This window comes from Sturnira hondurensis, unplaced genomic scaffold (assembly GCF_014824575.4).
Source record: "Sturnira hondurensis isolate 20B ecotype Veracruz unplaced genomic scaffold, ASM1482457v3 Scaffold0007521, whole genome shotgun sequence".
NCBI classification, from domain to species: Eukaryota; Metazoa; Chordata; class Mammalia; order Chiroptera; family Phyllostomidae; genus Sturnira; species Sturnira hondurensis.
In genome coordinates this window covers 7,752-19,786 of record NW_028080152.1, presented here as the reverse complement: position 1 = coordinate 19,786, position 12,035 = coordinate 7,752, and the positions used below count along the sequence as shown (strand labels likewise).

Genomic DNA, 12,035 nt, shown 5'->3' with positions numbered 1-12,035 from the left:
AGCCTTATGTGCTCACCTTTGTGAGGCAACCCAGTCGCTGGGTTGTGACATTGTTTGTGGAGCGGGGGTCTCAGAGGGAACAATTACACTTGCGCCACTCTCTACCAGATTTCAGTCACTTGCCCCTCTTCCCACAAGCAAATTGGGCCCTCCTGGTGCTGATTTCCAGGTAGGTGGGTTTTTGTACATTCTAGGACCTTGTGGATCTCTCCAACAAACTCTCCTGTGAGGCTGGGAGTTTCTCCCAGCACTTCAATTCCCACACGTGGTTTCAAGTAGTGTTTAGAGGCTTCATCTTCCCATGCTGGGGCCCTGGGATGCACAGTCTGTCTTTCTCCCCAGTTTTGCCTGGTTTTGCTGCTCCTGAATGTGGGACCACCTGGTTCATCAGCCACTGAGTGCACCGTGCCCCTCCACAACCTGCCTCCTTGCTGGGTCTGCCCATTGCTGCCTTGCATGCCCAGGGCCTGCCAGCATTTGATTACTTTGCCTCGACCCCTCTCCACCTGACCACCCATCTCCGCCCCACCTACCAGTCTGGATGAATATGTCTACTTTAACTCCTTGGTTTTTGGACCTCCATACAGTTCAATTTTCTGTAGTACTGGTTGTTTTCCATTTCTAAGTTGTTGTTGTCCTTATTTTGGTTGTATGAGGAAGCACAGTGTATATACCTATGCCTCCATCTTTGCTGGAAGTTCTGATTCTCAATACTGACATTTTTCATGTTCTAAGGAAGAATGATTCAATGTAATCAAGACATCAAATCTTTTCTAAATTAATTAGACATTTAATATACTGTCATGAATATCTTAATAGGTTTCTAAGACCTCTGAAATTTCTTTAATCATTATGTGCAAAATATTTGTTGGAAAGAGAAAGCATTGCTATTAGTTAGACTATTTTGTAGTAAGACTATTAAGAGATATCTAAAGCTACTTACATGACCTAAAGTAATGTAGTATTGTCTTAGGTATACTAAACCAATAAAAAGAAATGGATATACAAACAGGTCGACAAGTATTGGGCTTTATTGTAAATATGACGAATCATATTAGAAAAGTAGGCTGCATTTTTTAATGTGTTCCAAAAACTTGCTTTTATCAAAATAAACACCCTTTGTAAAATAGATTTAAATTCTTTACATATATATGCACACACACAAATGCACACATACAAACACAAGCAGGAGTGTGACTCATAATACATCTTTAGGAAAGAAACAACTGTAACCATCCATAAAAGTGAACATGCAAACAGCCTACTTAACACAAAGTAATTTCTTTCAGGATGTCCATAGCAGCACAGAGTAGCACACTGGCTAAATGGGTTCATAATATGTGGTATATTTAGACATGGAATAATACACAGCAGTGAACTGGTGGGAATACAGAGATGAGCAACAACATGATTAAATCTGAGGAAATCAACATTGTGGATAAAAATTCATAAAACTATGTACCATGTACCACAGTTTTAATAAATGGAAGGAATACAAAGTTGTATATTCTATAACTTTATTTATTTATTTATGTATTTATTTATTTCATTCTTTGTATATTCTATAACTTAAGGGTACATACGAATGCAGTTAAACTATTTTTAACTATGATTAATAGAAAATTATACATTGGAATTACCTCTAGAAAGAGGGAGAGGAACGGTATACCTAGGTAATTTCAATATTGATCGTATTCTGGGTATAAATTGCATATTTTATTGGTATGCATAAAAATACATAATAAATTTTTAAAATAAGAAGTGTTCTATTTTTTTGAGTTAGGAAGAAACTTACAAGACATAGATGATGTTTCTACAATACAGTGAAAGCGATTCCATCTTCTTTCCAATTTGTGATGCTGTGGAGGGACTAGAGAGTGAGGAAAAATTGTTTTAAAATAAGATTACAAATCTAAATTTCATTTATATAAAAACGTATCATTAATAACTCTATAATTTAAAGTACTAAAGTTGAATGCAACTTTTAGGAAACACACTGCTGTTCAAAATAATACATTTCTTTACCCAATCGTCAGTGTCATGAAGACAAAATAAACTTCAATTTCAAGATGAAGAATGCCAAAAAGGCACATACTAACTAGTGAGAAAAAGCATGAAAAGATGTTTACAACTTGAATTAGTTAGATATTCTATTCTCTAATCAAGAGCTAGAATCTGTTTTCATTGTCAACCATCCCAATTGGGTTCATCCCAACCTGTGAGTACATCCAACATCGCATCTAAGAGAACGGCTCCATGACTGTGCATTTAACCAAATATGGTATCATCTTCCATCTAGACATCCTGTACTTCAAATGCACAGGCATCAAAATGAGAAACAGAAGTAATCTGGAAGACAAAATGCTTAAGGCAGCTTTTAAAACCTATTGTACGCATACAATAACAAACATCAAAATTTTGAAATAAAATACAAACTGATAGTAATCAGAGGGTCAAGAAAGAGGGATGCTGGGGGAAAATAGAGGAAGGGCCATCAAAGAACATGGACGGGGGACATATGAATAAGTCCAAATGGCGTACATTTGATGTTGGGAGGTGGGGATGGGTGGGGAGGGAAGTATGGTGGAATGAAAGTGGAGAAAACTGTACTTGAACAACAACAAAAAATAAATAACACTGTCTTAACCTTAGAAATTTGTTCTATACATTAGCAAAATTGCTTTGTCATTATTTTGTATAAAAGAAATTTTCAAAGGCAGCTTGTTTTTCACTTTTCAAAGGAAAAATAAAACTCTTCTAAAGCCTATTTCAATATACACAATAAAGAACAAACTGACAATAACCAGAGGAGAGAAGGTAGGGGGATAGCAGAAAAAGATGAAGAGGCAAGCCAAGAAACAAGAATAAGGGACAAATAGGCATGGACAAGGTGGAAGGCATTGACTGTGGGAGGTGGGGTTTGGTGGTATGGGGCAAGGGAAAGTGATGGGGAAAAATCAGGAGAACTGTAAATGAACAATGAAAAAGAAGGGTACAAGTTGAACTCAGATCATTCTTCCAAATAATAGGAAAAACACCTTTGCCTTTTAATTCATCCTTCTGTATTTCTGTACTACATTGATTCTAACTTCAATGGGTGTTTGTTCTAGTTTTGATACGTTCTATGAAAAAAGAAAAGCATCCCAAGAGAATGCATTGAGTTGACTAAGTCATCTATTGTTAGAATGCACTGCCTCTTTGTTGTTTCAGAATTAGTAACAAGTGCATTCAATATGAATGGCATATTCTCAGCCTATCTAAAGCTAACTTCCTACACCACAGTTTTGTCATAGCAATTGAAATATCTGAATTTCTCAAAGTGTATATTAGAGGATTCAACATGGGAGTGATGACAGTATAAACCACACTTATGAATTTATCAACAGATAAGTTAGAAACAGGTCTACCATACATAAAAATGCAGGGAACAAAAAAGAGAACAACCACCATGATGTGGGAGCCACAGGTAGACAGGGCTTTGCGCCCCCCTTCCTGACTGTGAGTTTTAAGGGAACTTAGGATGACTCCATAGGATATTAGTAGACAAATAAAAATGACTGTACAAATTGCTCCACCATTGGCAACCACAGTGAGGCCTAAGAAGTAGGTGTCAGTGCAGGCAAGTTCTAATAATGGGTACATGTCACACATGAAATGGTCAATAACAATGGGGCCACAAAAGGGGAGGTTGTAAACAAAGAGAAGTTGGACTACAGAATGAACAAAACCTCCAGGTGAGGACACCACCAACAGCAGGATGCAAACCTGTCTATTCATGATGGTTATGTAGTGCAGTGGTTTACAGATGGCCACATAGCGATCATAGGCCATGGCCACCAGCAGGAAGACCTCAGCACCTCCAAAAAGGTGTTCCAGAAAGAGCTGTCCCATGCAAGCTGAGAAGGAAATTGTCTTTTGACCACAGAGTAGGTCTATGATCAAGTTGGGTGTAATGGCAGTGGAATATGATGCATCCATGAGTGACAGATAGACAAGGAAGAGGTACATGGGGGAGCCCAGAGAGGGGCTGGCAAGAACAGTCACCACAGTGAGCAGGTTGCCCACCATTGTCACAAGGTAAGTGAGTAAAAATATGACAAATAATGCTTTTTGGCTCCCAGGATCCTGAGTGAGGCCCAGGAGGACAAATTCTGTCACAGTGTTACTATATTCCATTCAGTCGTCTCTAAAACCTGTTTGTAGGAGAGGTCAGGAGAAGGAACCTGTAATGAAATGGTGAACACACTATGAATACATTCATTATATCTTGGTGGAACTACTCATTATTTTATCTTCTACAGGGGTTTACACGCAATAAAGGTTTGCTAAACATCTATGATTTCTTCTTCCTAATAGCCGATTGCATCATCACTTGACAATTCTGCTTCTCCTCAGATGATTCAGTCAAGGTTTTCCCTCTCAGTCTTAGTGGATTGTCGACAGAGAAAAGTATCAAAGGCCCCACAGCCAGTCATATCTTTAATAGAGCCTATTTACCCTTGATCTTAGGCAAAAGGCCGAGAAGCGATTAACAGAGCCTATTATAACTGTCAGTCCTAGACACACAAGTCAGCAGTGACTTCCTCTCTGGTGGTGACAAAAAAAATCTCTAAATAAATTGGCATGAGCTCAGGCCTTTGAGTTGGTAGTATTTGTAGTGAGAACCCTTATACTATAATTAATGAAGCACAAAAAGTAATGTCTCTTTTGGAATAACTGACTTAATACTATGATAAGTTGCTATTAGGTATTCAGTCTTTTATGTCTCAAAGAATGTCTGTCTTCATAGATTATCAGTAAATTTCCACAGACAGGACTGTATCCAACCATAACATAATTAGCTCATTGTTCCCTAATACAATAACTTAGTTAGACTCTGTGACTAAGCAACGTTTCAGTTTTTTTTTTTCTATCACATTTTTCCACTTGTTGCTCTTCCTCTGTACCTTCTAGTACCCCTATTATTCAGATGTTGGAACATTTAATCATGCCCTGGAGGTTCCTGAGCCTCTCCTCATTTTTTTGAATTCTTGTTTCTTCATTATTTTCTGTTTGGTTCTTTCTTTCTTCCTTCTGGTCCACTCCATTGATTTTAGTCCCGGTTTTGCTTCCATCACTACTGGTTCCCTCTGTATTTTGCTTCATTTCACTTAGCATAGCCTTCATTTTTGCATCTATATGTGAGTGAAATCAACCAGTTGTGTGAGCATCCTGATAACCAGTGTTTTCTACTGTGCATCTGATAGGTTGGCTATATCTTTGTTACTTAGAAGTATTGGCTCTGGGGCTTCGAACTGTTCTTCTACTTGAGCCATAATGTTATTGCTTGTTCGTGCTGTTACATATGAGGGGCATAGGCTTATGTGTTCACCAGGGCAGGTCAACCCAGTGGCTGGGTTGTAATTTGGGGTGGGGTCAGAGAGGGAGCAATGACATTTCTTTTTCTCTCTTTAACATTTTGGTCTTTCATGCTGTTTCCCACAAGCAAATTAGGGCCTTCTCGTGCTGTTTCCGGGGTGTGTGGGCTTGTGTACATTCCAGGACCCTCTGGGTCTCTCCAGTGAACTCTCCTGTGAGGCTGGGAGCCTCTCCTGGCACCTCAACACCTGAAAGTTTTTCCAATTGGTGCTTTTGGGCTTCATTTTTCTTCACTGGAGCCCTGGGTTGTGCAGTGTGTCTCACTGCTTCTTTTTTTTTTTTGCCTGGTTTATCTTCCTGTGAATGTGCCAGCCAGCTGCCGTGCACCCTCACTGGGTCTGCCCATTGCCACCCCTTGCATGGGATCTGTGACCTGCCACCTGCATGGCTGGGTTTCTCCAGCAGCCACCACTGTTTCCTGCTGCAACCCCTCTCCATCAGCCCCTGACTCTACCCCTCTTATCAGTCTGGATGAATGATTCCTTGTTGTTGGAGTTTGGTACAGTTCAATTTTTTTGTGTGTTTTGGTTGTGTTCTTGTTTCTAAATCTCTGTTTTACTTAAATTTGGTTGTGCAAGGAGGTACAGTATTTCCACCTATGCCTCCATCTTGGCTAATAGTTGGAATATTTTATTTTCATCCATAGCCCACAGTAGTTTATAATTGTGTTTGTTGTATTCTTGAGGTAATGGGGAAATGGTTGCAGTCTCCTTTACACAGAATGTATTGATTTTGTGGATCCTAACTTTATCTTATTTTTCCACATTTTGTTTCCTTTTTTAAAAATTAAATTTATTGGGGTGACATTGTTTAATAAGATTATATAGGTTTCAAGTTTACATTTCTATGATATATGTTCTGTGTATTCCTTTGTGTGCTCACTACCCAAGGTCAAAACTTCTTTCTTAAATATACACTTTATTTATTTATTTTTATAGAAAGGAGGAAAGGGAAATAGAGGGAGAGAGAGAGCAATATCGATTAGTTACCGCCCATCCCTCTCCAACCAGGGACTTGTCCACAACCCCAGCATGTGCTCTGACTGAAAATAGAATTGGTGAACTTTCATTTTGTTGAATGACACTCAATCCACTGAGACACACCAATCAGCACTAAAGTCAAATCTTTGTCGCCATGTTTTTGGCCCCCTTTCCCCTGTATGAGGGATCTGTATGGTGTTCATCTGCTTTTATTTCTGATATTAATAATTTGGCTTTTCTCTCTTTTCTCTATAGGTACCAAGTATCAGCTGTTTTTCTTTTCCATGTTTCTATTTTATTGATTTAAAAAGTCTTACCTTCATTATGTCCTCCCATAACATATTTCTGTTTGAACTGCTTCCATTTCATTAGAGAGCTTTATTATGTCACTTCATACTTTTGGGAATGAAGTTATGACATCACCTATGACATAAAGGGCACTTGTGATGCTATTAAATTGTGTCTATATCAAAATCCAATGACCTCCAGTAGTTTTCTTCCCAATGAGCTGCATGTGATCACTGCATTAGGGAATTACTGAGTCTCCAATTCAAGTTTTCAAAACAGGATGTTGGGATGAGGCTTCTGCCAAAGTCACAAGGCTTCACATTTTCATATAGTAGACCCTTCTGAGAACTTCTGAGCAGTAGCAGTATGGGGTCCCAATGGCACTGCATGAATAACTTCCCATTTAAGTGCCCTGGAGTAAGCGTTCTCTCTTTTTTGTTATATACTTGGAAGCGAGAGAGATAGTAATGAATTAGATAGAATTTGTAGAATTCTGTACTGGTCAGGGACCCTATTATTCCCGTGTATTTTCCAGATCGGTGTAGGCTTGGTATTTTGGCTAGATTGAACCAGTGTAGTTGACTAAAAATGCTTACCACAGCTCCCACATTGTCCCAAACTTCTTTCCTTAAGAAATTCTTATGATGTTATCAATGTAACAGGTGGACTCATTTACAGTATGTTCATTTCTAAATTTACTTTCCAGACATGACAATAGATATATGGCTTATAGAGACTTACTATGGATTATTGAGTGTTTTGAGGCAATATCTGTATTCGTTAATCTTTGTAGTTTATCATTCTTATTGAGGTATATAAAATAAGATTCTGCACTATTGTAATCATGGTCAGATCTAGCAAACATCTATCACTCAGGTAAAGAGAAAGCATTAGTAGTTCTTTTCATTCAGCTGGAAGAATGTGGAGAATTAAACTTATGCATATATTTGTTCTCAAGTTCTGAGTACTAATTTAGTCCAGAGTAAACTTATCATATCAGATAGTTTGTTTTTAAATTAAGGATATGTTTTCCATCTTTTGCCACTTAAACTCAAGAAAACAGTGCTTACATGTACCCTTTCAATCTTAGAAGTAATATGTACAATACTTGGAGTTGCTAGGTTTCATCCATTTCTTTGTTAAGGTGGAAACCGCCATCTTTTGGTGAGCTTAGCACATAGTTAAAATCTTCAGCTGGTATCCAGAGGTATTTAATGGCCTTTAATCTAAGGCCCTTATGACAATATTTGTGGATGTGGAGATTCTCAGTCGATCCCATACTAAACCATCCTAGGGAAATTACAGCGGAAACCATCAAAAACTTGATATAGAGGCAGGCTCTTGTTGGAAATGAATTCCTGTCTTGTAGAAAGTAACTCATTTGATAGTAGGCTGAAAATAAAGAACCGAGTTAATGAACTCGAAGTCATTATGATTCTGCTGAGATGTCTTCAGGCCTTCAGAACTACAGAACTGTGATTACTTGTCCATTCAGTAGTTGAAAGGTGAACTTCAGGAAAGCCCACAGGACCCCATATGTCTACATCTGAGATATGGGCCTGTACATCTGGGCCATGCACAATTTGGCATCTCTGGGCCACACTGGAAGAATTGTCTTGGGTCATACATTAAATACAAAAATACTCATGCAAACTTATGAGCAAGAAAAAGGTTTTAAGTAAATTTATATTTTTTTGTTGGGGTGTATTCATAGCCATCCTGGGATGCACCTTGCCTGTGAACAGCAGGTTAGACAGTCCTGACAGTAAGGACATTCTTTTCTAGGGATGTGCTGGTAAAGAAACCCAACACTGGTTTTCCCTTCATTTGAGTTTAAATAACATTTGCCTTACATAAGATTTCCTAAAATGAAAACTGAAAAATTTTATTCACTTTATTTAATTGTTTCTTTTCAAAGCAAATGCTTTTCATGTAATTTTCTGTGTGTTTTTCTTTCTTGGCAAAACCCAAGTCTTTTTCTCTGAGGACTGTTGTAGGGGAAAAAACTGTCATTACTTCATTTGAATTTGTTCCAAATATTTTAATAAAGTAATCTCTAATGACCTTACACTCTCTTTTCTTTAAAACAAATACAATGTGTAAAGCCAGAGAGGCTGGGTCTGCCCATAAATGTTGTAGAATTATTTTTCTGATAGAAATACTTGAGAGATTTCTGGAAACTCAACTTTCTGCCTAAGCTGAAGTCTATCTTCAAGTGATCTCTGATCCTTCAGATATTTTCTTGTATATTTTCCTCAGCAGAGATATCTCTCATTGCTTGTAGAAACATGTGTAATGTCCCAATTTTCTGGGATGAAGTTGGGTAGAGAAAGAGACATACTTTTTATTAGGAAAAAGGGTCTTTAAGGATATGCTATTTGAGTGACTGAAAGGCAGAAGAGTTCTACTACCTGGTAGAATGCCCAGTCACTGGGTATTTGAAGAAGAGAAATCCCAGCAATTGTCTTGTTAGCTAGAGAGTAATAATCAGAGACACGAATGCTTTCCTAGGTCCTCGTAGGGAAGTACTTTTTGTTTACGTCACCACAAATGACTGAGGTGAAGTACATTGAAGTAACTACTTTCAGTGTTTTAATATTTCTGGTGTTTTGTAGTGGCAAATAATGGATTTGGCCAAGTTAATTTCCATAAATACATCCAGTTTTTACATAGACATGAGAACACAGCATCGTTGTTTTTCTCTGAAGCAATTTTCCCAGCGGGTGAGAGTATTCAAGTATTTTACAAGTACGTATTTGTGTTTTATTTAAGTGTCTTTATATCCTAGGTATCTGTGTTGGATACTGCAATCATTGTGTGAAAGATTGAGGTGATGGGGAGTCTGTGTGGAAACATGGGAAGGGCAGCTGCATGAAACTATTTCCACATTTACTGATCACTATCCATTACTCAGTGTTTTGTGGTCACACATAGATACATGAGGTTCCCACAGTCACTGCCAATGAAAGAAGCTCTGAGTTTAAAGACTAAGGAACAGACCTGAGGTGAGTTCTTAGAAAAACCAAAATTTATACAACATATTTAAATATTGCTAATGTCCTAAATATATATATTTTATGAGAAAAATCTGAATTAAGAAAATTAAGGTAGCAAAACAAGGAAATGAACCAGAATATAGAAAATGTGTTTGGTGTCTAGCACTATAGTCTGATAGATATTTTTTTTTTGTTTTGTTAAATGACAAAGAGAAACTTTCAAAGCATTCCAGATAAACAAATGTTTATGGTCTTCGTCCATGGGGTACTATATTTTATGTGGTAAATTAACATTTCAAATTATTCTAAGACCTTTGAATCAGAGAATTTATGATACATCATCTATATATTGGATTGTCTGTTCACCCCCGAAAGTCACATCTTTTTCTGTCACCATAAATATGACCCCCTTTACCCTTTACTACCCTTTCCCCTTCCTTCTGGGTTAACCACCACACTGTTGTCTCTGTCTATGAGTTTTTGTTTGTTTTTCTTCTTTGTTAATGTGTTACTTTCAGCTTTCTTTACCAGATATAAGTGATATCATATGGTCCTTGAGTTTTCCTGTCTGACTTATTCACTTAGTAGAATCTCACAGTCCATCCACATTGTTGCAATGGCAGGGTTTCATCTTTTCTCACGGTGGAGTAGTATTGTGTGTATGTGCCTCATCTCTTTTATCCAGTCACCTACTGAGGGACACTTTGGTTGTTTTCATGTCTTGGTCACCATGCATAAGGCTGCAATGAACATAGGGATGCATATATCTTATGGCATTCCCCAAACTTAGTATAAAATTAATGAGAGAATTTAAAATTATAACACAGCAAATGTGTTAAAGTAATAAGAAATTAACTGTTATTTTATTTTAGAAGCTGGATGTAAGATATTTTTATATTTTATTTTGAAATTTTAAAATTATACTTTATATTCAGTATTTTGTTCTACTTTCAGGGCTACAGCATAGTGGCCACAGAATCATATAGTCCACAGTGTGTTCCCCTTGATACTTAAAGTACCCACCCTGCCAGTTGCATAGTTATTACAATATTACTGACCACGTTTTTCACGTGGGATTTTGTTTCTGATATGGAATCTCAATATCTGTGAACATTTTCAAGACCTAAATTTAGAGACACTGAAAAGAGTTGGTGGTACCCAGTGGAAATGTAGGTTTTAGTAATGAAGGTTTCAGGGGTCAAATCTGTGGTGATGGAAGATGATTTGACTTTGGGTAGTGGGCACACAATGCAGTATATAGATTATGTATCATAGAAATATATACTTGAAACTTATATGAGCTTACTAACTAATACCATTCCAATAAATTTAATGAAAAATCAGTATATGCATTATCAGCAATGCATATTAGTACATATTTGATATAGGCCAGTATTCAGAGAACTGCCTTGTTTTTATTGCTTATAGAGTCATAACATTGTAAGTTTAAAGTACTTTAGAGGGTATTTTCGTTACTATGGAATTATAATTTATCTTTTTAAAAAACCATACTCTTAAGAAACTAAGTTAAATGATATTTTTTAAATAGGGAAGTGTTAATCTAGCAGTTTAAGTTGAAAGTCTAATAATACTATGTGTCAGGTTTTATAGTATTGGTCTTTCATGACTTAAGCAACATAGAATAGAGTATATACCCCATTTCTACATTTAAATAATTTAACTGGCTAGTAGGAAATTTATTCCGGAGAAATTTAACATTGATGATTAGTAAGTGTAAGGGCACTAGATAGATCCTGCATAAAGTAAGGAGTGAGATAAAGAGAGTTGTATATAGACTACCTTATATCCTTATGTTCTTCAATAGATGTGCCTTTATCAGCCTACACCTTCAAGAATGGTAGAGCTTCTGAATACACTGGAAGCAGCAATGTGAATGAGGCAGGCAGAGTGGTCCTCACAGCTGGCTTGAAAGGAAAGGTGTACTTTTGAGCACATCCTCCCTCCCTGCTGCCCTCCAAATCTATGGGAATGGTATTAGCCTGTCCATCTTTGAACTTAAGTGATTTTGTAATTTTCCGCTGCAAAAATAAGCCAAATATTTAGGTCTGCGTCTATAGTTGCACAATTCTTCTCTCTTATTTAATTTTGTCCTTCACTATCAGTTGTAGGGGAATCTAAGGAATAAAATTTTAAATAATTATCTTTGCTTCTTTTGAGTTAAGCTGTCCTTTGTGTTTATTTCTTCCTGCATTTTAAGACGTCTCCTAAGTAAATCCTGGAAGTCTTAAGAGGGGATTCCTAGCAGAAGTCTCCTAACACTTACGCAAGAAAAAAAAGTTTTTTTGAAGAAGACTTTTTAAAAGACAACTGATTCTACCTAGTGAATTTGGTC

The 12,035-nt window shown here is 37.1% G+C and overlaps 1 protein-coding gene across 1 annotated transcript; it reads right to left on the bottom strand.

The window, feature by feature from the left end:
• Window positions 1–3,228: 3,228 nt before the first annotated feature.
• On the bottom strand, window positions 3,229–4,179 carry LOC118991431 (olfactory receptor 4A5-like). The gene has a single exon (XM_037052647.1). It carries the CDS (start codon window positions 4,174–4,176, stop codon window positions 3,229–3,231), a length of 948 nt encoding a protein of 315 aa, XP_036908542.1. The 5' UTR covers window positions 4,177–4,179.
• Window positions 4,180–12,035: the final 7,856 nt, after the last annotated feature.

Excerpts from the sequence above, each read along its gene's own strand:
- LOC118991431 (XM_037052647.1), bottom strand. The coding sequence starts at position 4,176 with ATGGAATATAGTAACACTGTGACAGAATTTGTCCTCCTGGGCCTCACT.